This window comes from Anser cygnoides, chromosome 11 (assembly GCF_040182565.1).
Source record: "Anser cygnoides isolate HZ-2024a breed goose chromosome 11, Taihu_goose_T2T_genome, whole genome shotgun sequence".
Classification (NCBI taxonomy): Eukaryota; Metazoa; Chordata; class Aves; order Anseriformes; family Anatidae; genus Anser; species Anser cygnoides.
Window position 1 is genome coordinate 12,896,960 of NC_089883.1, and position 23,352 is coordinate 12,920,311.

At 66.1% G+C, this 23,352-nt stretch overlaps 4 protein-coding genes across 6 annotated transcripts; 2 read left to right on the forward strand and 2 right to left on the reverse strand.

The window, feature by feature from the left end:
• Positions 1–47: 47 nt before the first annotated feature.
• On the reverse strand, positions 48–3,252 carry MPI (mannose phosphate isomerase). The gene is made up of 8 exons (XM_067003758.1): positions 3,100–3,252; positions 2,844–2,971; positions 2,541–2,741; positions 2,320–2,461; positions 2,057–2,239; positions 1,608–1,781; positions 1,269–1,477; positions 48–706 (listed from the first exon to the last, which is right to left on the reverse strand). The coding sequence occupies exons 1-8, from the start codon at positions 3,113–3,115 to the stop codon at positions 488–490; spliced, it is 1,272 nt and encodes a 423-aa protein (XP_066859859.1). The 5' UTR covers positions 3,116–3,252; the 3' UTR covers positions 48–487.
• Positions 3,253–3,610: 358 nt separating this feature from the next.
• Positions 3,611–10,950, forward strand: SCAMP2 (secretory carrier membrane protein 2). The gene is made up of 9 exons (XM_048081543.2): positions 3,611–3,771; positions 4,804–4,884; positions 5,467–5,556; positions 5,784–5,901; positions 6,373–6,501; positions 7,024–7,183; positions 7,633–7,734; positions 9,049–9,166; positions 9,300–10,950. Exons 1-9 carry the CDS (start codon positions 3,715–3,717, stop codon positions 9,444–9,446), a joined length of 1,002 nt encoding a protein of 333 aa, XP_047937500.1. The 5' UTR covers positions 3,611–3,714; the 3' UTR covers positions 9,447–10,950.
• Positions 10,951–11,200: 250 nt separating this feature from the next.
• On the forward strand, positions 11,201–14,666 carry ULK3 (unc-51 like kinase 3). Of its 3 annotated transcripts, none has more exons than XM_067003756.1 (16): positions 11,201–11,362; positions 11,477–11,614; positions 11,754–11,874; positions 12,035–12,139; positions 12,218–12,361; positions 12,586–12,668; positions 12,742–12,897; positions 12,980–13,085; positions 13,307–13,347; positions 13,462–13,564; positions 13,666–13,730; positions 13,843–13,921; positions 13,991–14,031; positions 14,112–14,159; positions 14,240–14,294; positions 14,430–14,666. In XM_067003756.1, the coding sequence occupies exons 1-16, from the start codon at positions 11,261–11,263 to the stop codon at positions 14,444–14,446; spliced, it is 1,404 nt and encodes a 467-aa protein (XP_066859857.1). In that variant the 5' UTR covers positions 11,201–11,260; the 3' UTR covers positions 14,447–14,666. The 3 variants fall into 3 exon arrangements, with proteins under 3 accessions (XP_066859857.1, XP_047937465.2, XP_066859856.1); XM_048081508.2 differs by having other exon boundaries at positions 11,204–11,362; positions 11,474–11,614; XM_067003755.1 differs by having other exon boundaries at positions 11,204–11,362; positions 11,474–11,614; positions 13,994–14,031.
• Positions 14,667–15,026: 360 nt separating this feature from the next.
• CPLX3 (complexin 3) lies at positions 15,027–18,425 on the reverse strand. Its single transcript, XM_067003757.1, has 3 exons — positions 17,613–18,425; positions 17,228–17,315; positions 15,027–16,387 (listed from the first exon to the last, which is right to left on the reverse strand). Exons 1-3 carry the CDS (start codon positions 17,771–17,773, stop codon positions 16,163–16,165), a joined length of 474 nt encoding a protein of 157 aa, XP_066859858.1. The 5' UTR covers positions 17,774–18,425; the 3' UTR covers positions 15,027–16,162.
• Positions 18,426–23,352: the final 4,927 nt, after the last annotated feature.

Here is a 23,352-nt window from a genome sequence, read left to right on the forward strand (position 1 = left end):
GCCGGGGGAGGCAGCAGGGACACCCCCCCCGGCCCCACACGCAGCGCTGAGGACAAAATCACCGCTTTATTGGTAGCACCAGTCACCCCCGGACCCCCAGGCCCAGCACCCCGTAAGCCCCCCGTGAGGACGGGGACGCCCAGCACCACCTGAGGCCGACCCAACGCCTCCTGCCCACCGGGACAGCCTCAGCGAGCGTCACATTGGCAGGGGTAAGCAGCAGTCCCGAGGGGAACCCCAAAACCCCGGAGCCCCGCAGCAGCCCCACGCTGCAGGGCGTTAGCAGCACCGGTGAGGGCCGTGGCGCCAGGGGGACACGGCCCCCCCGCGTCCTAAAAAGTCACCTCAGGAGGCGCAGGGTGGGCGCCCAGCTGCTTCTTTCACGAAACCGGGGGTGGGTGGCTTTGGGATTCACTTTGGGGGCGACTTCCAAGCGATGGGCCAGGACTACTTTGGTTTCTATCTACCGCGGGGCATCGAGGCGGGCTCAGAGGAGGCAGCAGGCTCGGAAGAGCAGCATCCCGTCGGGCGAGGAGAGGCGCAGGGAGATGCTCTCGTTGGCGGAGACGAAGAGCACGGAGCCGCGGCGCAGGGCCATTTCGGAGGCGGCGGCCGTGGAGGTGCCCACAGCCGTGCCCTGCACCACCAGCAGGATGCTGGCCGAGTCCACGGCGGAGACGAGGTACAGCTTGATGGAGGAGGGAATCTGCAACGGGAGCGGCCGCCGCCGCTCGGGTCTCTGCGGCTTCCCTCCTCCTTCGCCCCCCTCCCCGCAGACCCCATCGCCCTCCTCATCCTCCCCACGCCCAGGGCACCTTGGGCAGCCGAGCAAGAAGAACTTGGGGTGGAGAGGAGCTCGTGGCACTGCCCGGGGTGACATGGGTGTCCCCGGCACGCTCCTCCTCCCCGTGCCACCAGCGAACCCGCACCAAGAAACCAAGAGGCCAAACTGGGAGGCTGAGGAGCTGCGGCTGCCCCCCCCCCCCACCGGGGGTGGTTATGGCCAGGCTGGGTGGGCTTTGGGCAGCCTGGGCTCGGGGGGCAGGAACTGGGTGGGCCTTAGGGTCCCTTCCCACCCAGCCCGCTCCACGCCCTACAAAGGACAGCCAGGACGCGGCGTCCCTTGCGCAGGCGGGTGCCACAGCCCCAAACCACGCCAAGCACAGCCCAGCAGAAAAGCTGAGCAACCCCGGGATGCTCCCGCCCCACCGGCTCCGGCCCAGCGGTGCCAGCAGCTCGCTTTTCCCTGCAGCCCCAAACGGCCTCACCTCTATCCTCATCAGCGTGAAGTCGGGCACGGGCGGGTCGTAGAGGAAGACGCTGGGGTCCAGCGGGCTCTGCACGGCCGGGAAGATCTTGGAGCTGCTGGGCGCCGGCGTGTAGTTGAGCATCTCGCACAGGGTGAGCACGTCGATGAACTTGGGGGTGAGGCCGGCGCGCACCGTGTTGTCCGAGCACGCCATGCACTCCACGCAGTCTGCGGGGACCGGGGCGTCAGCGCCGCCTGCACGGTGCTGGGCCCCCTGCACGGTGCTGGGCCCCCTGCACGGTGCTGGGCCCCCTGCACGGAGCTGTGCCCCCCCCACAGAGCCGTACCCGGCGCTCACCTCCCTGCAGGTAGGCGTGGGGCTCGTTGGCCGCCAGGAACATGGCCTCCCCGGGCTCCAGCCTCACCAGGTTGAGGAAGTAGACGGCGAAGCAGCCGATGTCCCCCGGGAACTGGGAGTGCAGGCGCAGCAGCAGGTCCCCGTTGCTCCCCGACGTGTCCTGCCCTTCGGCCGCTGCGGGGGGAGCGCCGTGGGGCTCGGTGGGGGCTCGACTCAGCCTCCCCATCCCAGCCTCCCCACCCTGATCTCCCCATTCTGGCCTCCCCGTCCCAGTCTCCCCATCCCAGTCTCCCCATCCTGGCCTCCCCGTCTTGGCCTCCCCATCCCGGCCTCCAGCGTGGCTCCCCCACCCCCCAGCCCCCAATACGGGGCTTTCCCCAGACCCTTTCCCCCCTCTCCAGCCCCCCCTCCTTGCCCGAACGAGGCCCGGGAGGTTTTTTCTCGGCCACCTTCTCGGGAAATCCTCTGCACCAGGGTGTTGAGCTGGTCGACGAAGCACTTCTTCTCGCTCTTCATCAGCCGGGTGAAGCAGACCCGCAGGGCGGCCGAGACGCCGCGGGGGTCGTGGCTGGCGCTGCGCTCCAGCTGCTCCGCCGCCACCTCGCCCACCAGCGCCCGCAGCTCGGGGACGGCTGCCCCGGGGGGACGGGGCCGTCAGCGGTGCCACGGGGACGGGCTCCGTCCCCTTCTTCCCCCCTTCCCAAAGGCTTACCCCGCAGGAACGAGGCGATCTCCTCGACGGGTCGGAAGCCGCACAAGCCCTCGAAGGGGGTGAGCGCGATGGCCATCTCGGGCTTGTGGTTGGCGTCGGGGTAGTGCTGGGGGAACTGGGCGTGCAGCTTGGCCGCCAGCTCCTGCCGAGGGGACAGCGGTGGGGGCGGTGTCCCTGAGGGCGTGCGGGGAGCCCCCCCGGTGCCGCCGGGACGTGCCTACCTTGTTGGGGTGCGCCTGGATGGAGAGGGCGGAGCGGACCGAGAGCACCTTGAAGAGGAAGGGCAGGCGGCCCTGGAAGGCGTCCTTCACCTTGGCGCCCAGGCAGGCGGGGTTATCCGCGATCCAGCGCCCCAGCGTCTTCTGGGGGATGCGGTTGTCCCGGATCGCGGCGTCGCCTTTGGGGTGGGCGCCCATCCACAGCTGGGGGGGGACGGGACGGGATTTGGGCTGAGTCACCCGCTGCGGGGCGACACCGGGCGGACGGACAGACGGACGGATGTACGGACGGAGGGGGGGACTCACCTCGGCGTAGGGCTGCTCGGGGTCGATGTGCGCCGTGGGGTCGCCGCTGGCCACCAGCTGGGCCACCTCGCTCTGCAGCCCCAGCTTGCCCCACGAGTAGTTCTGCACCGGGCAGGCCAGCGGGAACACTGCGGGACGGCGGCGCGGGGACACCCGTCAGCGGGCGGGCGGCCCCCAAACCCGGCCCCCAGCCCGGCCCCCAGCCCGGCCCCAGCCCGACCCCGGGGGTCTCCCCGCGGGTGCCCCCGGCTCTCACCGCGGATCTCCGCCATGGCCGTGCCGCCCGGTGCCGCTCCCCGGCGCCTCCCCCCGCCGGGCGGGGCAGCGCCCTACGCCCGCCCCATAGCGGCCATCGGGGGCGCGCCGCGGGGGGGGACGGGCGGAGGCTGCGAGGGGGGGCGGGGCGGGGGGGCCGGGGGGCGCTGCGAGGGGGGGGGCCCGCCTCTATGGGGCGCTGCGCTATGGGGCGCTGCGGGGCGGGGGGCGCTGCCCGCCCGTGCTGGGGGCGCTGCGGGGCGCTGCGGGGCGCTGCGGGGCGCTATGGGGCGCTATGGGGCGCTATGGGGCGCTGCGGGGCGCTATGGGGCGCTATGGGGCGCGCTGCGGGACGCGGCTCCCCGCAGGGCTCGGCGCGCCCCCGCGCCGCCAGGCCACGCCCCCCGCCTCCAGACCACGCCCCCTCGCCTGAAGCCCCGCCCCCGTCCCGCCGTTGTGACGTCACGCGGGAGAAGGGCGTCGCCCCGCCCCGCGGAAGGAGGGGGTCACGTGGGTGGGGAGTGCGGCGCGTGCGCGCTGGCGCTCCCGGAAGTGTCGGCGCGGCGGCGACGGCCGGGGCGGGAGCGCGGAGCGGAGCGGGGCGGGGAGCGCCGCCATGGCGGGTTTCGACACCAACCCGTTCGCGGACCCGGTGGACGTGAACCCCTTCCAGGTGCGCGCCGCGCCCCCCCTTCCCCCCGCTCCCCGTTCCCCCCCCATCCCCGAGCCGCCGGGCCGCGGCGCTGAGTGGCAGCCCACCGGCCAATAGCCGCGCCGCTCCGGCGCCTCGCAGCCAATCACCGCGCGGGGGCGGGACGTGGGGGGGGTGTGCGCTGCCGGCAGGGTCCGGTGCCCCCCGGGGTCCGTTGCCGTTTGGGTCCCCCCGGGAGCCGCAGCCCAGCAGCGGAGTTCCGGGGCCGCCGCTGCCCCTTGGGGGGGGGGCGATTTGGGGGAAAAAAGGGCGAGTTTGGGGCTGGGGGCACCGGGGGAGGCTCTGGGTGGGCAGCCCGGTCTTAACAGCAGGGCAGGGCCGTGAGGTGCTCTGCCTAATTAGCAGTAGGGCTAATTGATTTCGCGCCCTGTGGGCCCTGCTGGCGGCCCCGCCCCTGAGGGGAGCCCGGCGGGGCCCGCTGGGGGCTGCGGCCCCAAAACCCCGGGGTTTAACCCCAAAACAGCGCTTTTTTGTGTGGGGGTGGGGCTGTCCTGCCCCCGGGGTGATCCCCGGGCAGGGAGGTGGCAGTCGCTCACCTGCAGCCTGCCCCCCGCCCGCAGCAAGGACAAAAATTGGGGTATTTTAGCTCTGGCTGCCTGCCCGCCTTCCCAGGCTGTTCCCCGTGCCGGCAGGAGGACCCGTGAGTGCCCCGAGGTTCCCTGATCACTGGGAGAGGAGCGCTGCAGCTTGGAAACTGCTGCTTAAAATCCCCGGCTGCAAAGCAGGGACCTTCCCGCGGGGAGCTCAGCGTGCAGGGAAAGCAGCTGCAGGTTGGGGGGTAAAGGCGCCCTCAGTGCGGGTGCAGGGATCCTTTCGTCCAGGACCAGGCCGTTTGGTGGAGCTGCTGCGAGTGCACGTAAAAAGAAAATAGGCTGTTAACGATAAATAGGCTGTGTAACTGTTCCCAGGTAAAAAAAGAGGCTGGGAGGCAGAGCAGGTGACATGTGAGCTGATGTCTGGTGCTGATTGCTCTCTCCTCTTTCTGTTTTTCAGGACCCCTCGGTGACACAGCTCACAAACACAAGCCAGAGCGGCTTGGATGAGTTCAATCCCTTCTCGGAGAGCTCCCAGCTGGTGCGTGTGCCCGCTCCGGGCGTCGTGGCGGTGCCTGTAGCGCTTTAGGATATCCCCTGGCAGTACAGCATAAAGGGAAATAAAAGCAAGGCACGCACAGCTGGTTTCCCCACGGACACTGCGAGCACTGAAGCCCCCAGCTGGAGCTCTGTGCTCGCATGCAGCAGTTTCTCACGGGGTGGCTCCTGGTAAAGCCACGTGAAGTGTGAGGGGAAGGTGTTTTGTGGCAGGCCACATCGGTATTTGTCTGGTCTGCGGGCCGGGAGCTGAGCTGATGTCACTCGTGGATCGCTATGAGAACTTCAGCCTTATTTCCTGGCTGCTGCCATGTGTGATGTGGTGAAAAGGAGAAGAGGAAACCGGGATAAAAATAATTCTTGCAGCTTAAACAGCCGATGGGGATCCCTTCTGGGTTCTCTTGTGCCCACAGTCCTTGGGCACCGCTTCCCCAGGCGGGGTGTTAGGCAGCGAGTGCGTTCCCGAGAGCACACTGGTGCCTCCTGCTCCTCGTGGCAGTGCTAAAACTTGAGAATCCTTCCCCGAAAGAAGCAGCCCGTCACTGTGTTCCCTTATCCCTTGCAGACAAATGCAGCGCGGACGACGCCGGCCACGCAGCCTGCTGGCCACTCGCAGCCCGCCGTGCTGCAGACCTCGGTGGAGCCCACCCCGCAGGTGAGGCACCGCCCACGGCGAGCCCGAGCCAGCTCCTGCTGTGCGTGGGGGCGTGCGGGAGCAGCGGGGGACGGGGTCCTGGCTGCGGGAGCTGCGCCCTGCCCTGTGAGCTGGCGTTTGTACCACCCTGGGGCTGCTGAATCGCCTTCGCTTCCCTTCCGTGTGGCTCCTGGTCTGCTTGCCTCGGGCAGGGAAGGGCTTTTGACCTTTCTCTCCCCCTCTTTCAGGCTGTGGCTGCAGCAGCACAGGCCGGGCTGCTTCAGCAGCAGGCGGAACTCGAGAGGAAGGCGGCCGAGCTGGAGAAGAAGGAGAGGGAGCTGCAGAGTAACGCCGCCAGCATTAACCGTGAGTAGGAGCGCGACCACCACGCTCCCAGGGACGCCTGGGCTGCTCCATTTGGCAGCGTGGCCGCTGGCAGGGGCGGGTTTGGCCTGTCCAGGGGTGGTGTTCTCCTGCCTCGTGCCCTGGGGCCGTACCCGTCCTCCCATGGCCCGCAGCCCGGCTGCCCCTGAGGGCTGGGCAGGAAAGGGGCTCCGAGGTGAGCTGCTGGGGGCCAGCCCTGGCTTTCTGGCAAGGCTTTCTTAGGGGGAAACGCTGTTTTGCTCTGGCTGACCTCGATTTCAGACGGTTGTGGTGCCGAGTGGTGATGGCTGTGGTGGTTTGTCATGGGGAGTTCTGCTCAAGCCTCGTTCCTCCCTGAGACCGAGCCGCTCCCGGGGCTGTAACGTCAGCAGATCCGAGCGGCTCCTTGTAAATGACGGCACGCTGATAAACCTGTGGGTGGGTGCAGAGCTCCTCTGTCCTTCCCTCCCGCAGCGAGGCAGAACAACTGGCCGCCCCTTCCCAGGAAGTGCCCCATCAAGCCCTGCTTCTACCAGGATTTCTCCGCAGACATCCCGGCCGACTACCAGCGGATATGCAAGATGCTGTATTACTTGTGGATGCGTGAGTAATGCCTTCAGCTGCAATAAAAGCTCTCTCTGAGAAGTTCCTGTATCAAATGCCGCCCTTTGTCCTACAGTGAGTGCTGTGGGTGTTGTCGGCAAGGGTCAAGCGGTGCCTCTCCTCCTTTATTTTTTTAAGTGGAGGCAGATGCGAAGGGCTGAAGGCTTTTGCTTTGGGAACAGCTCGTTCACAACAGAGTTTCGGTCATTGTTTAAAGGAGGCTGTACAGCCTGAGGCTCTGAGCGGTGGTGGGTAGCGCACTTAGAGACCAGGTGCAAAACAGTCTGAGCTGCGTTCCTCAGTTCCGAAAGGATTTCAGACGTGTCTGCAAGCAGCAGGGCCGGGTGAGGGTCTCAGGTTAAGTCCCACTTTCCTTTCAGTGGAAGAAAAGAAATCAGATGGCCTCAGAACTGTCACATCTGCAGAGCTTTGTGTCTTCAGCAAGGGCCGAGAAGTGCTCGGAGGGGTTTGGGAGATGGCCGAGGGTTTACAGCTGCTTCTCCTCTCTCCTGTCCCGCGCAGTGCACTCGGTTACCCTGCTCCTGAACCTGCTCGCTTGCCTGGCGTGGTTCACGGTCCAGACGGAAAGAGGAGTAGACTTTGGTCTCTCAATCCTGTGGTTCGTTTTATTCACTCCTTGTGCCTTCCTCTGCTGGTACCGGCCGATTTACAAGGCTTTCAGGCAAGTACTCGTCTCCTCTGTAACGGGCACGTGGCTTCTGCTGGGGGGAGCCGGGGTTTGTCTGCTCCACGAGTGTGTTGCCTGTGGGATTTTTCCAGCTCTTCGCATCACTGAATAGATCAAACCCACTTGTTCCTGAACGTATCTGAAAAATCTGATGGAACTTGCTCGTGGTGCTCCTTTTTCACCGTGAAATCTGAGCCTGGCCAGCGCAGGACCCTGCTGCTTCTTAGCTTTTAAGAAAACGCGTTGAGAAAATGCGGCGCTGCGATACGCAGCGGGCACGTTGTAAACCGCACGGCTGCGCGAGTTCCTTCTGAAATCACCTCCCCTCGGCAGCCTTCCCCTGGAGGAAGCGGATCGCCGAAGTGGTTTTCCTCTCTCTGAGGAGGGAATCTGTCCAGGGATCAGGTCCCTGGTTTTCACTCCTGCTGCCGTCTCTCCTGCAGGTCTGACAGCTCCTTCAGCTTCTTCGTCTTCTTTTTCATCTTCTTCTGCCAAATCGCAATCTACATCATCCAGGCTGTCGGCATTCCTGGCTGGGGAGATAGGTAAGGCGCCTGAACGAGCTGCTGGGGCGCAGCCCTGCCCTCGCGCTGCTTCTCACCAGGGCTGTGGCTGCCAGGAGCTCGGGGCCCATGGCTGCTCCCTTTTTGACAGCTCCGTTCTTCCTCCCGCGCCTCTCGCCTGGCGCGCTGCGCTGGCAGGTCTCAGCTGGGCCCTTCCTCTCCCAGACTTGAAGGCGTGCGTGGAACCTCCCAGACCTATTCTGCAGTTCCTTCCCTAAGCGTTTTGTGTCCCTGTGTGGTGCTGAGCCCCTGGTGCTGGCTGTGTCTGCCTTGTCTCCGAGTGGAGGCTGAGGAATCTGGGACCCACTGGATGTGGCTCAGCCCTGTGCAGCTGCTCCCAGCCTGATTCCGGCCCCAAACCCTTCCTGAATTTCTCCTGAGCGTGGTCATGCGCTGCCAGCGGGCTGTGCTTCAAAAACCTACAAGAAAACTCCCCGAGAAAGGGTTTCCCCTCGCCCCTTCTTGGTGCCACCCCCCAGAAGGACGAGCCCAGGCTCCCTGGTCACCCCCTGCCCAAAGCCGCGCGTTCCCTCCCCTACCCGCGCTGGCTGCGGGCAGATCCCCGAGCTCCTGCTGGGGAAGAAGAGGCAGGAGGTTCACAGCCAGCGCCTTCCCCCCGCGGGGCAGCCTTCGGGAGCTGCGTGCCGTGGAAGCTCTCGCTATTTTTGCCCGCTGCCTGCAGAGCAGCTCACGGGCAGAGCTGTCCCCGCGCAGCCGTGGGGGCCGGGCAGGGGGCGCAGCATTTTGGGTCAGAGCTCCAGCTCCGTTTCCTCGAGCCAGGCAGCGTGGTTATTTTTGGCCGTGGTCACGGTGTTGCGTTTCTGCTGCTTTTCAATGCGCTGGGAGACGCACAGCACATCGAGCGAGCCCAGCTATCCCCTTTGGTCCCCTGTCTCCTGCACGTGGGTGAGCACCCGGAGAGGTTCCTCGCTCTGGCACTGCAGGAGGGCGCTGGGAGCGAGGCGTCTTGGTGGCTTTGCCCACTGATAAGCACCGATAACTCCCTGAGTCCTCCCTGCCCCTTCCCCGCAGCCGCTGCCAGTTCCCAGGAAGCTTTTTTTGTAGCTTTTCCTTCACTCCTTCCTCTCCCTCCCGCTCCCCACTCACGGAGGTGACACGTAGCTCTGGGCTCCAGGTCTGGCAGCCTCCCTCTTCCGTTTCCCAACGCACCAGCCTCCCTTTCCCTTGCTCGGCTGAATTTGGAGGTGTCTGGGGGAGCCACTCGGTTTCTGGCAGCACCAAGGGCGCTCTCGGGGCCGGGGGGGGCCGTGCTCACCCCGCTGCTCTCCCTTGCAGCGGCTGGATCGCGGCGCTGTCCGAGCTGCACGGGAACCTGGCCGTGGCCGTCATCATGATGGTGGTGGCGGCGTTCTTCACGCTCTGCGCCGTCCTCTCGCTCTTCCTCCTGAAGCAGGTGAGTTCCTCGCAGGGCTGGGGACAGCTCAGGACCATTGTGGGGCAGCCCTGGGGGGGGCATTGCTCGGGGGGGCAGCCAGGCCGATGCGTGTCCTGCAGGCTGATGTTTTTCCCCGTGCTCCCTTTCCCAGGTGCATTCCCTGTATCGCCGCACGGGCGCCAGCTTCCAGAGGGCCCAGGAGGAGTTTTCCCAAGGCATCCTCACCAACAGGAGCTTCCAGAACGCAGCGGCTGGGGCGGCCTCCTCGGCCGCGCACGGAGCTTTCCGGGGGAATTAGCCCCTCGGGGGGCCGCCCCCGCCTCGCCTCCCCTCCCCTCCCGCCATCGCCCTGACCTCCATTTTCTAACGATGCACTTTCCGTGGGTACCATGTTAGCTCTGTGACGCCGACTCCAGATGAGGAGAGGTCTGGTTTAGCTTCAGCTGGCCCGGGTTTATCACGGTTTGTTTTCCCTGGCCTGCTCGGGGGCGCGGGGAGCGGAGGAGACGTCTCTGCCGGGCGTCCGCCTCCTGCCCTCCCCTGGCTGCAGCAGGGGGGCGAGGAGAAGCAGGTTTTTTGATTTTACTTTCTCTCTTCTATCGGCCTTTGCTCTGAACAACTTGATTATCTGCTGGTTTTTTGGGGGGGTTTTGTAACTCGCGTGTAGTCTGTCGTTGATTTTAAGAGCGGAAGCTGTACCTTCGGGTTACCACACTTAACACGATGCTGCATTTCCACCTCCCACGTGCTCGGCCTCCCGACGGCGTGGCACAAGCAAAAACCTGGGGGCAGGTGGGGTCGGGGAGGAGCGGGATCTTCCCCTCGTCCTTCCCCCGTCGCAGATCTGCCTCTGCTTCCGTGGGGATCCCGCGGCCGACATCCCCTGGGGGTCCCGTGCCCTCTCCCCAGCACCCAGGGCCCCAGGCACGGCGAGAGAAGGGAGCTGAGCCTTCCCCCAGCCTTAACCTGGGGGAGGGAGGGAGGAGGGGGCTTGTTTCGCTCCCCGGCCCCGTTCGGAGCGGCAGCACCGGAGCTTTGGGGGGGGGAAGGTGTGGGGCCGTGTGTCATGGGGGAGAGGCAGACCTCGTCCAGGCTGCTGCGTCTTGCCCCGGGCTCTCAGTCCAGGCTGCTGCGTCCTGCCCCGGGCTCTCAGCGCCGCTGCTGCCTGCCCCAGCCTCCTCATTTGCCTCCTGCCAGCCCGGAGGCGCGGACGGATCTCCCTGCAGGGACCGCTCCCGTTTTATTTAATTTTAACTGGGAAAGAACTCGTTTGATGCCTGTTTTGCTCTAAAGCTGTGTCCCTGGGGCGTGCAGCAGGGAGATGGCAGGACCCCTCCTGCCGGGTGGGTCCTGGGGCCGTGCTCCCCCCCGGCCCCTTTCCACGTGTCCCCAGATGTTGTAGGGATTTGGGGATTCCCCTCGCAAGCTCCCCGTTGCCCCCAGATTCTCCAAAATCTGCAGCTTTGAGACTAAAGCTGCTGCTTGTGGCACGTGAGGTGTGGGCCTGCTGGGGGCTTGCTGCTGGGTTTGGGGGGGGGGGGTCTGTCAAGCTGGGGGGCTGGGCAGCCGTGCGGTGAGTGCTTTTTTGGGGGAAAAAGGGGAAGAGCAGAGGTGCTTGAGACCCTCGAGGCTTTGATTTCTGCCGTGATGAGGGGGACGGAGAATTATCCCTGCTGGGAAACCGCTCCCCCTGCTCCCTGGGGGGATTGGGTTTGTTTTTCCTGGGTGATAAAAATCTGAAATTTTTGTAAGAGGAAAACAAAACAAAACAAAAAAACACCGACCAACCCCTTTCTCGTGTATTTTCCCCTTTTTCCTTGTCTGATCTTTCCTCGTAACAATCAATAAACGACGCGTCACGTTAAACGCTTTAAAAAAAAAACAAAATAATTAAAAAGTGCTTAAAAAAAGATTAAAAAATGATAAAAAAAAATAAAAAAAAAAGAAAAGATAACAAAAAAAAAAGGTGCTTATAACAGATAAATAAAGAAAGAGCCGCCCGCAGAGCGGCCGGGCCCGCCCCTTCCTGCCGGGGGCGGCGGGGCCGAGGCGGAGCCGGAACCGGGCGGCGGCGGGGAGCGGGGGGGGGGCCCCGGGGGGGCCGGGGGAGGCATGGCCAGGGCCGGCTGCGCCCCTCCGCGCCTCGACGGCTTCGTGCTCACCGAGCGCCTGGGCACCGGCACCTACGCCACGGTGTACAAGGCGTACGGCAAGGTGCGGGGGGGTCCCCGCTTGGGTCCCTCGGGGTGGGGGGGTCCCCGCTTTGGGGGGGGTCCCCGAGGGGGCGCGGAGGGGTCGCGGCTGCAGGGTGGCCTCTCCGGGCAGAAGGACACGCGCGAGGTGGTGGCCATCAAGTGCGTGAGCAAGAGGAGCCTCAACCGGGCGTCGGTGGAGAACCTGCTGACCGAGATCGAGATCCTCAAAACCATCCGGCACCCGCACGTCGTGGAGCTCAAGGACTTCCAGGTGGGGCTGGGGGCTTCGCTGGGGGGCGCGCCGAGGGGCGCCGCGGTCCCCTGGGGGCACGCTGTGGTCCCCCGGGTGCTGGAGGCCGGGGGACGCGGTGGGGGCGGCCTCCGGTGAGCCTCCGCCGCCCGCCGTGCAGTGGGACAGCGAGCACATCTACCTGATCATGGAGTTCTGCGCCGGGGGGGACCTCTCCCGCTTCATCCGCACGCGGCGCCTGCTGCCCGAGAAGGTGGCGCGCGTCTTCCTCCAGCAGCTGGGTGAGGACCTCCTCCTCCTCCTCCTCCTCCTCATCCTCCTCGTCCTCCTTGTCGTCCTCCTCCTCATCCTCCTGCTCCTCGTCCTCCTCCTCGGGGAGGCGCAGGGCTTTGGGGACTTTTCGGGGACCCGCCGCCCCACCTGCCCCCCTCGCCCCCCCAGCCTGCGCCCTCAAGTTCCTCCACGACCACAACATCTCCCACCTGGACCTCAAGCCGCAGAACATCCTGCTGAGCGCCCCGGACAACCCCCAGCTGAAGCTGGCAGGTGGGTCCGCAGCCCCGTCTCCCCCCGGGGGGGGCACACAGCGGGTACCCCCCGGTACCCCACACTCTCCCCCCGCAGATTTCGGCTTCGCGCAGTACATGTCGCCCTGGGACGAGCAGCACGTGCTGCGGGGCTCCCCGCTCTACATGGCCCCCGAGATGGTGTGCCGCCAGCAGTACGACGCCCGCGTGGACCTCTGGTCGGTGGGCGTCATCCTCTACGGTGGGTCCCCCCCCCCCGCACCCCCCCAGCACCTCGGCACCCCCCCAGGGCCCGGCTGTCCCCGTCCCAAGTCGGGGGGCAGCCCCACGGTGACGTCCAGCAGCCCACGGGGCCGGCACCCTCAAGCCCTCGGCTCGGTGGCCCCTTGCTGGGACCGGGGGGGGATTTAAGATTTAGGGGGTGCCCCCCAAAGCGACCCCCCCCCCACGCTGCCTTCCTCGCAGAGGCGCTTTTTGGGCGGCCCCCCTTCGCCTCGCGGTCGTTCGCCGAGCTGGAGGAGAAGATCCGCAGCGACCGAGCCGTCGAGGTGACCTGCGGGGTGGCGCGGCCGCCGGGCCGGGGGGGCAGCGGGTCGGCCTCACCCCCCCTTCCCCCCCCAGCTGCCCAGCCGGCCCCCGCTGTCCCCGGGGTGCCGGGACCTCCTGCGACGCCTCCTGGAGAGGGACCCCCGGCAGCGCATCTCCTTCGAGGACTTCTTCGCCCACCCCTTCGTGGACATGGAGCACGTGCCCGGCCCCGAGAGCTTCCCGAAGGCGGTGAGCGGGGCTGGCCCCGGGGGGGGGGCAGCAGTGGGGTGCGGTGGGACCGAGCCCCGAGCCCCGTCTGCCCCCTCCGCAGACCGACCTGGTGGTGGAGGCGGTGAAGAAGGACCAGGAGGGGGATGCGAGCACCGCGCTCACGCTCTACTGCAAAGCCCTCGAGTATTTTGTGCCTGCCCTGCGCTGTGAGTGCCCCGGGGGGCTGCGGGGGGCCCGGGCTGGGCCATGGCGTGGCCGTGGAGGAGCAGGGGGAGCTGAGACGTGGTGCTGGGGGGCTTCAGTCAAGGGAGGGGGGACGTGGAAGGGGCTGGAGCTCGCCTGGTTTGGGTGCAGGATCAGTCCCGCTGGTGCTTGGCACCCCCCAGCCCCGGACCTCGGGGACCCCTGACCCCTTCTTTGCCCCCAGATGAAAGCGACCCCCGCCGCAAAGAGGCCATCCGGGCAAAGGTGAGCGCGGGAAGCCTGGGCTGGGGAAGGGCCGGGGCACCCCATCTGATCTGGGGGGTGCTCCCGTCACCCCAAAGCCCCGGGGGGGCTGCTTCACCCCGGCCCCCCCCGCAGGTGGGGCAGTACATCTCGCGGGCGGAGGAGCTGAAGGCGCTGGTCACCTCCGACAGCAGGAGCCTCCTGCGGCAGGGGAGCCCGGCCAGGGAGGTCCTCAAAGGTGGCGTTTTTTTTGGGGGGGGGGGCGTTGCTGGGAACCAGCCCCCGGGGGGTTGGCAGCGGGGAGGAGGGCTGAGGGCGCCCCGAAATGTCTCCCTGCAGAGCTGGCCAAGGACAAGCCGCGGCTCTGTGCCGCGCTGGAGGTGGCGGCAGCGGCCATGGCGAGGGTGAGTCCTGGATTTTGGGGTGCCAGCACCCCTGGGGCGGCAGGGAGGGGGCGATCCCGGGGGGAGAAGGAGCTCCCGGAGCATCCCTGGAGGTACCGGGGGTCTCTTGCAGGAGGAGGACGGCCGAGACGACGGCGACGCCTTGGAGCTCTACCAGCAGAGCCTGGGCGAGCTGCTGCTGCTGCTGGCCGGTGAGTGCCGGGGGGGGCCGCGGGGGGCCGCATCCTGCACCCCGCTGACGCCGCCTCTGCCCTCTCCAGCAGAGCCCGCGGGGAGGAGACGGGAGCTGCTCCACGCCGAGGTGAGCCCCAAAACCTGCCCCTAAACCCCGCTCGCCCCCCGGGCGCCGCCCTGACGGGCTCCCCTCTGTCTGCCCGCCAGGTGCAGACCCTGATGGCCCGAGCCGAGTACCTGAAGGAGCAGATCAAGGTACGGCCGCCTCGGGGGGGGGGGGCTCCAGGGGGCTGCGGGGGGGCCGGGGGCTGGCACACACTCCTCTGCCCTTGCAGGTGCGGGAGGCGCAGTCCTTGGGCAAGGAGGCGCTGGCAGAGTCCGTCCGGAGCTGTGAGTCCCCAGACCCTCCGGGCAGGGGGGGGGCTGTGGCCGCAGCCCCCCGAGTGACCGCATGCCCCCCCCCCCCCCGTGTCCCCCCCCGTGTCCCCCCCCGTGTCCCCCCCCGTGTCCCCCTGTCCCCCCCAGCCTGCACCTTGCAGTGACGCCGGGGACGAGGCCAGGCGCTGGCAGCGGGAGGCGTCCCTGCCGCGACCGTCTGCTGCCCTGCCCTGCCCTGCCCTGCCCGCGGCGGGCGGCTTATTCCACCCCAGTTCCTCCGCTGGCTGCGTTTGGGTGCCCGATGCTGCTGCTGCGTGCAGGCTCTTGCGTGCACAGCCCGGAAAAAATAATATATAAAAAAAATAGACACACACACACACAGAAAACCATGCTATCTGCGCCGGAGGCGTTGGCGCGGGCACCGAGCGCGCTGCTCGCCCGTGCCACGGGCCGCTGCCCGCTCCCAGCCTGCGTCGTCGCGCGGCGAGCAACGCCAGGAGCAGGGCTCGCCTTCAGGGAAACGCCGGCGCAGACCCCGGCCCCGCACACCGCTCCCTCCCCGGGGGCAGGATCCGGCCCCGCGTGCGCCGCGCTCCGTGGGGACGCCCAAAAACCCTCGTCCCTCGGGGCCGTCCCCATCTGCAGTCACTCTGTGGCCGCGGGGGGGGTCTGCCGGCCCTGCGGGGCGGGGGCCTCGTCTCCGAAATCTGCTGCGTTTCAAGGGAATGTAATTTATTGCCTCGAATAAATACTTTTTTGGGGGTTTCTCCAAGTGGCTTATTCCGTGCCGCCGCTTTTGGGGGTCGATGCTCGGGGTGGCCCCACGGGTCCCCCGGGCGGCGACCTCTCTCCGAGGCCGTTCTGCGGGATTGTTTTTATCGTTACCATTCGGAGCAGCGATTATATCCCCGGGCTTTAAAGAGCTTCCAAGCCTGCCGCCCTCCCCGCGCTGCCATCCATCACGTTCGCCTTCACGCTCTGCCGAAGACGCGGCTGGATCCGGAGCCCCGTCCCCCTCGGCAGGACGTGGTCTGCAGCGGGGTCACCCCAAATCTCTTTGTGGGGTTCGCAGCAATTGGGGGGCTGCCTCGGCCCCTCACAGCCCCAGCTCGCAGTGGCTCCGGGTTCAAAGGAGGGCTGGGGGGAGCTGGGATTTTTGCCCCCCCCCCCAGGTTTTAAGGTGCTGCCCCCAAAGCCTCTTACGCATGGGGAAGCGGAGACGCGGAGTGCTGCCGCGCGAGCCCCTTCATCCCATTGTCCCTCCCCGCAGCATCCCGTGGGGAGATTTAACGGGCCACAAAAAGGAAAAAAAAAAAAAAACCAAACCCAACGAAACCAAGCCTGCGGTTGGGATCCCCCCGGCCCTTCTGCCCCTGTAACAGCTGCTCGTTTAAGGCTCTGTCCTTCCGTCCCCAGCGCTGGGACGCCCTTCACTTCTCCCACAGCACCGAGGGAGCACAGTGAGCTGTGCACAGAGAGCTCCCGGGCTTTATTCCGGCGGTGCCGCGGCACGGGGACAGCACGGTAGGTGTGGACACTCGGCGGAGCACAGCGCACGACCACATCACGACGGGCACGGAGGCGACTTTCCCTACACACAGGTCGCTTTTCCCCCCTTTCTCCCAGCCCGGGGGATGGGGGGCGCGAGGCCACCCCTTTGCTGTGTCCTCAGACCGCACCGAAACCTCCTCCTCCCCCCCCAAAAAAAACACAACCACAGCACGCACGGGGACACCGGCACGGACGGAGCAGGGGGGTCTGGGGCAGGGGCTCGGGGCTCAGGGGGGAGGACCCGGCTCACGCAGGGGGTGGTGGCGCCGGGGGGGGTCCCCAGCGGGACCCTTCGCTGCGAGGGAGAGGGGCAGGAGCCGTCAGCCGGGTCACATCACGGCACATTTCTCGGCCGACTGCTTCAGGTCCTCCAGCGTGGCCGAGGCTTTGTCCTTCAAGGAGTCCAGGTCCAGGTTCTGGATGTTGCTGAGCTGGCCGATGACGGAGTTCTTCTCCTCCTCCTCCTCGTTGTCCTGCTCGATCATCTTGGCCAGCTCCTTGGGCAGCTCCACGTCGCCGCCCACCAGCTGGATCTGGTTGTCGTCCGTTTCGTTCTGGAACAAGAAAGTCAGGGCAAGGCGGTGGTGGTGGGGACGGGACACCTCGAGCGTGAGGAGGCAGCAGAAGGATGGGGGCATGGAGCCGAACAAATCCCCGTTTCCCCCCCGGGAGAAAATCTCCATCTCGTCTGCCTTGCTTCGCTTTGGCAGGAGAAAAATCCCCCGGCTGCTTACTTCCCGGCGCTGCAACGGGTGTAAGCAGCACTGGGGTGCTCCGTGCCAACGATACCCAAAAAAATGAACAATATCCCTTGGCCGAGCTGGCCTTCCCCGACTAAAATTAGCCCGGCTCCATTCAGAGCGCTCCCCACCGAGGGGTTCGGAAAGGATCCGGCTTGACGCGGGGCGCGCAGGGGGAGAGGCGCTGGTGGCGGGTCCAAGAGCGGCTGAATTGCCGCTGATTGAATTGTTGGGAGTGAATCGCTCGCGGGGTGGAAGGTCCAAAATAGGAATCCATCTCGGGAAACAAACGGGTGCCAAATAAGCCAGGAGCTGGCTAATCCAGCCGGGGGGGCGCAGCGCCGGCTCCGCGCGCAGCTGTGGGGCTGGGAGCCTGGCGCGAGGGTGGCTCTGCCTGGCAGGGTGGGGGGGGGGGGGGGCAAAAAGGAGGAATTGGGGGGCTGGGGGTGCATGGGGGGGTCCTGCCCTTGGGGTCAGGGGGCTGGTGGTGCTAGGGGGGCTGTAGGGCTGAGGGGAGGGAGGATTTTTTTTTTAGGGGAACGGGCTTTGGGATTTGGGATTTGTAGCCGAAGCCCCCCCGGGCGGTGCCCCTGGTGCGCCCCATCCCGGCCCCGCAGCGCGGGGGTCCCTGCGCCTGCCCCCCCGCGGCCATACCTTGGGCAGCCGGTACTTGTCTCGGAAGTGGGACCTGAACGTGGCCCTCTCCGCCTTGCGCTGGGCAAACTGCGCATCTCTCTCCATCCTGCGAACCACACGGGGCAGTTACCCCCAGCCGGGGCCCCCATCATCTCTACAACCCCCCCCAACCCAGGTACCCCCCATCCTCTCCGCAAAGCCCCGGTCCCCCCGCTTTCCTCCCCCCCACGGCGCAGCCAGAAAGGAGAAAAAAATCCCTGAGGAAGCGGATTAAGGGATTAGGGGGGGGTTCATTAAGCAGCCTCCTGGCCCTGCCACCCCACCACTGTCTCCCCCCAGGCTCCCCATGCACAGGGAGCTCTGGGCCCCCCCATCCCATCCGTGTCCCCCCCCCAGCACTCACTTCTCCTCCACCAGCTGCCGCTGATACTCCTCGTACTCCTCGCGGGTCATGCCCTGAGCCTCTGCCGGGGACTTCTCGCCCTCGCTCTTCTCCTCGCCGCCCAGGCCACCCGTCAGGTTCTTCAGCTGGCCCCCCACCATGCTCTTCACCATGAACGCCATGGCCGCGGGAATGGGGGGGGCGAGGAGGGGGGGTACGGGGGAGATGGGGTGCTCAGGGAACCGGGAGATGGGGGTACCGGGGGTACCAGGGAGAAGGGATGCTGGGGGATCAGGGAGGTGAGATGCTCAGGGGATCGGGAGATGTGGGTACCGGGGGTACCAGGGAGGTGGGATGCTCAGGGAACTGGGAGATGCTGGTACCGGGGAGGGGGTGAGCTCAGGGAGCCAGGAGATGCAGGCAAGAGGCGGCCTGGGGAGGTCGGATGCTCAGAAAACGAGGAGAGGTGGGTACCGGGGAGGTGGGATGCTCAGGGGACGGGGAGGTGGGATGCTCAGGGGATCGGGAGATGTGGGTACCGGGGAGACGGGGAGCTCAGGGAACCGGGAGGTGTGAGTACCGGGGGTACCGGGGAGGTGGGATGCTCAGGGGATCGGGAGATGTGGGTACCGGGGGGACGGGGAGCTCAGGGAACCGGGAGGTGCGGGTACCGGGGGTACCGGGGAGGTGGGATGCTCAGGGGACGGGGAGGTGGGATGCTCAGGGGACGGGGAGATGCGGGAACCGGGAGAACCGGGGAGGTCGGGTGCTCGGGGAACTTGGGAGGAGCGGGTCCCGGGGGTCCCGGAGAGACGGCAAGGTAAGGGAACCGGGGAGACGGGGTGCCGGGCTGGCGGGGAGCCCGAGGGAGCGCGGCTCCGGGGGCCGGAGGAGCACCGGGTGCCGGTGTGCCCGAGAACCGGCTTACCGGGGCGCCGAGCAGCGAAGTGCCGGGGGGCGAGCTGCGGGCTCGGGGGTGCCGGCGCTCGGCGGGGCCGCTCCGCTCCTCCCCGGGGCTGCCCGGGGAGCGGCGCCGGGGCTCGATCGGCTCCGGTGTGAGCGCGGCGGGGGCGGAGCCGCCTCCCCCCGGCCCCCCCCCGGCCCCCCCGGCCGAGAGGCGGAGCCGCCGCCCCCCCGGCCCCGGGTGGAGGGAGGGGGGGCTCCGGGAAACTTCGCCCCGGGAAGGAGCCCCCCGAGCAGCCGGCCCGGGGGTGGATGGAAACTGCTCGTTCCCCCCCCCGGCACGCTCCCCCCCCCCCCGAGAATGTGCTTTTCTGATTCTTTTTTTCTTTATTTCCCCCGTTCCTGGAGGATTTAGCACCCCGCGGAAGGCAGGCGCAGCACGCACGAGTTGCAACTGTTGTTCGCTCCTCGCCGGGAGGATCTGGCGCGCCCCGCAGCTTGCTATTAACGATGTTAATTAATTCTAATAAAAGCTGCTGCTCCCTGCCAGCGCTGCCGTGTGCCAGAGCCTGGCGTCCGTCGGTCACAGCGCAGGGGGCTGAGGAAGGCGCAGGCACCCATTGGGTTGGGAAATGCCCTCTGCCCCCCAGCTCTCATCCCATCCTACCCCAATCCCATCCCATCCCATCCCATCCTATCCCAATCCCATCCTATCCCAATCCCATCCCATCCCATCCCACCCCATCCCAATCCCATCCTACCCCAATCCCATCCTACCCCAATCCCATCCCATCCCATCCCATCCTATCCCAATCCCATCCCATCCCATCCCACCCCATCCCAATCCCATCCTATCCAAATCCCATCCCATCCCACCCCATCCCACCCCATCCCAACCCCAATCCCATCCCATCTCACCCCATCCCCATTCCCATTCCCCCCCAGCTGCAGCCCCCCCCCAGGCCTGGGGGGGCGAGCAATTGCTGGCTCGGCGCCGCGCCGCCCTTCCAGATGGCCAGCCTGGCTTTCGCGTACGTTTCTCCCTCTTTTCTTCTCCTCTTGGTGAAAACGCGAGCGCATATCCCAGCTCTCAATCCCGGCTTGGGGGAAATCATTTCATTTCGGAAATTTAAAGACAATCTCTGCAGATTAAAATGATGGAACAGCTGTGAAGAGATAGAATAAAGCGAATGGCGAGGGGGGGACGCGGTCCATCTCCTCCCTTCCCCCCTTGCCCAAGGTAACACCAGGCAAAACTTGGTCTTAAAAGGGAAAAAAAAATAAATAATGGTGTGTGTTCCCCCCCCCCGCTCCATGGTGTCGGTCTGGGGCTGTGCTCAGCTGAAGGTGCAAATTGCTTCTCGACACCGCCGCCGGGGACACCCGAGGCAGCGCTTGGCACGAGCCCGCTGTCACCCACAGCACCCCGCCGAGCTGGCAGCGTGACAGCCGAAAGCCACCATTTTTCCCTTTTCCCCCTGATCTGCAGGGGCAGCCCACGGAAAAAGCCAGCCCGGAGCTTTCGCGCCCGGCTCCGAAGCTCCGAGCGCTCCGCAGAGCTCTGCTCGCAAACCTGCCAAGTTTGGGGAAAGCTGGGGGAAAAGCGGGGTGAGCCGGGGGGTTCTGGCCTCGGGGCGGTGCCCCGGTGCATTCGGGCACCTCGACCTGCCGGGAATGGGGCGCACGGCCGCGAGCTCCCGGCTCCGGGCTGGAATAGCGCCCGCAGCGCGCGTCGGGAGGCAGCGTGAGCTAACAGCAAGAGACTCCGAGTCAGGACCGATTTTCGCAGCTGGGTTGGATGGGTCAGCTGCCGCGCGGCCTCCCTGTCTGCGGAAGGGAGAGGAAACAGCTCCTGACGAGCTGAGACGCCCGAGCGAAGCAGCGAGGTGAAAAGGAGCGCGCAGGCCCCGGCTGCCGGGGGGCTCTCTGGGGACCGGCCTCGGCAGCGTTTCGGGGGGAGGCGAGGGCAGGGGGAGGCGCAGGGGGGTGCAGAGCCCCAGCGGGGCCCGTGGCGCGGCCGCTGGTGCTCGGCAGGAGCAGGAGGTGCCCCGGGGAGAAGAGCCACGAGGCTGCCCTTTGCGGCTCGCCGCGGCCCCAGGGCGCTGGTGGCACTTGTGGGCACGGAGCAAAGGCCGAGGGAGGGGCATTTCCCCCGCCAGCCCCGGGGAAATGACCTGCGGGAGGTCTCTCCCCGGGTGTCCCGCCTGGAGGTGGCACTGAGGGGACAGCGGGGGTCCCGGCGGGGGGCTGTGCCCAGCGGGGTGCTGCCAGGGGGCTGCTGTCCCCCCGCGGCGCCCTGCTCCCTCTCCCCGAAATGTATTCCAGCCCGAGTGAGTCATCCTTCCTCCCGGGGCTCCAACCTGCGGTAATGAGATGCAAATCCTTGCATGACCTATTATATTAGCTTATGCTATATCACACATCCCTGGGGATTAGCGGGGGGCAGACGAGACGTCCCCCCCCGTGGCAGCCGGCCTCCGACACGGGCCGGTGGGAGCTGAGGCTCGCTCCCCGGCGCTGACACCCGCTGTGAACAGGATGCTCGGGTCCCCCTGCCCTAAAACCCGCACGGCAGGCGTGCTCTCGGCTCTCCTCTCCAGGTAAGCAGGGAACCAGCCCCCACGCCCCACCTGCAGGCCCTCCCCTCGGCCTGTTTTTTGGGGGGACCCTGGAGAGGACCAGGAGTTGCCGGGGATTCCTGGAACAGCCGGCCCTTGCGGCGGTGTAGGGGAGTTTGGGGACCTTCCTGCCCCGGTCATGATGCCCCTGCTGATGTTAGAGGGGCTAACTGGCTTCACATCTCCGCTCAGAGGTGTTGGCCCCCCAGAAGGACATTTATATGGCACTGCCCCTCCAAAGGGTCCCCAGAAAGCCAAGCCTGACTCCGTGCTGCTCTCTGCAAACCCTCTTCTCACACAGAGCAGGGTCACCCTCCTGCTGCCTGGTCCTGGCTCGATCCTCCCCGAGACGTGCCAGGCCTGGTGTCATTGCTGTCACCGGCGTGCCAGGCTGGGCAAGGCCACCAAAGGCGGGGAAGCCCCAGGGGGACACCTCGGAGACCTGGGCAGGGCGACGGAGGCTGGAAAAGACCCTTCAAGACCGCTAGGTCCGAGCACGAGTAGGTGAGCTCGGTCCTGGCCAGGTTTGTGAGCGTGGCGGGGGGGCGGAGAGGAGGCGTCACTTCTAAATAAAGCAGAAGTCACGCCGACACCTCCCCGCCGGCTGCCACTTGGTGTGACGGGCACGGGGACGTCGGGGCGGCTGCCACCCGCGGTGCTCACCGAGGCCGGGATTCGGAGTGCCGCTGGGAATAAAAGGGTTGTGGTGGCAGCGGAAAGGAGATCGGTGGGGAGATGGAGGGGGTTGGGTGAGAGACACCAAGGGGTGACAGGGGGATTTTGGTGGGAGGTGTCGAGGGATGGCCATGGGGATGATGCCGGGGGCGTCAACAGGCTTGGGCAGGAAACCCCACGGGATTTTGGAGGGGATGATGGAGGGGTCCCTGCTTGGACAAGGCTCCCTGTGGGGCAGGGGGTGCCTCCAGGCCGGCAGCACGGGCAGCGAGGTCAGCGGCGAGCGCGGTGCCGCCGGCCAAACGCAGAGCCGTCCTCCCGGGCTGCCTTAATGTCGGTAAGGGAAGATGAAGGGCCCGCACGTGGCCGTGTCTGGCACGCGAGGCAGCAGGCCGCCCGGCATGGAAATGGAGCGACGGCTGCCTTCTGTGACCTGGGAAAAAGCCGTTTCGATGTAAAGCCTGCCTGCACTGCTTCCCGCAGCCGGGCCGTGCTTCGGGAAAGCTGCTGTCACCGCCTGCGTAAGGAGAAATCCGACAGAAGGAGGTATTATATGGTTATTATTATTCAGTATCAGCCCTTCATGGTATTTGTAGGGGGCAGGGAGAGTCGTCACACAGCTCGTTGCCACTCATTTGGCAAGATGGAGCCTTCCAGCTGACCTTTCCTGCTCCGTGCCGGGGCGGCATTGACCCTGGGCTACGCAGCACATGTTACACCATGCAATGAATTATTGCATTTATTTATTTGTTTACTTATTTATTTACTTATTCATTTATCTATTTATTTACTTATTTACTTATTTATTTACCTATTTATTTATTTACTTATCTATTTATTTACTCATTTATGCATTCATTTAGCTCGTGTTTAATTGGCTCACGAGCTCTTGTGCGCGCACAGCAGCCCCCCTCCGGGATGCAGCGCTTGTAGCAGTGGATGGGGACGCGGGGGAAGAGGCACAAGGTCTCCCACAAGGTAATGCCCACATATCATGTCCAAATATCTTCATATTTCATAAGGACTAGCCCATGCGCGGCAGCTCCCCCTGCTACGTGTGCACACATATGTGCACGCACACGGGGAAGGCGAGGGGGCACCCGCGCGGTGACACAAATGCGCCCGGACAGACACACGGCGCCGCGGAGCCAGGCACATGGGGACACCACGTGCCGCCGTGCTGCTGGTGGTGCACAGCCAGCCCTGAGCAAAGGCACGCACACACACACACAAGTTTTCCCCAAGGGATCTTTGTCGAGCTCGCCTCGGGTCCTGGAGAGCTGGGGGGAAGGAGCGGGGTGAGAGGTGGCCGGCACCGCGTGATGGCGGGGACGTCTCTGTGCACTCCGATAAAAACATCCCTCGTGCTCAGGTTGATGCGCAGGATGTGCAGATGCTGCCTGGGCTGCAAGGGGTTTGGAGCCTGCCCAGCGAGGAGGCAGCAGCAGGAGCCGTAATTAGGGCCAGGGATTTGCCCTGAGCAGCGCTGAGCCCACCCAGGCGCATTGCACCCCGCTTTTTGGGGCGGACACGCCGTGCAACCCCTGCAACTAATGCCAGGGTGC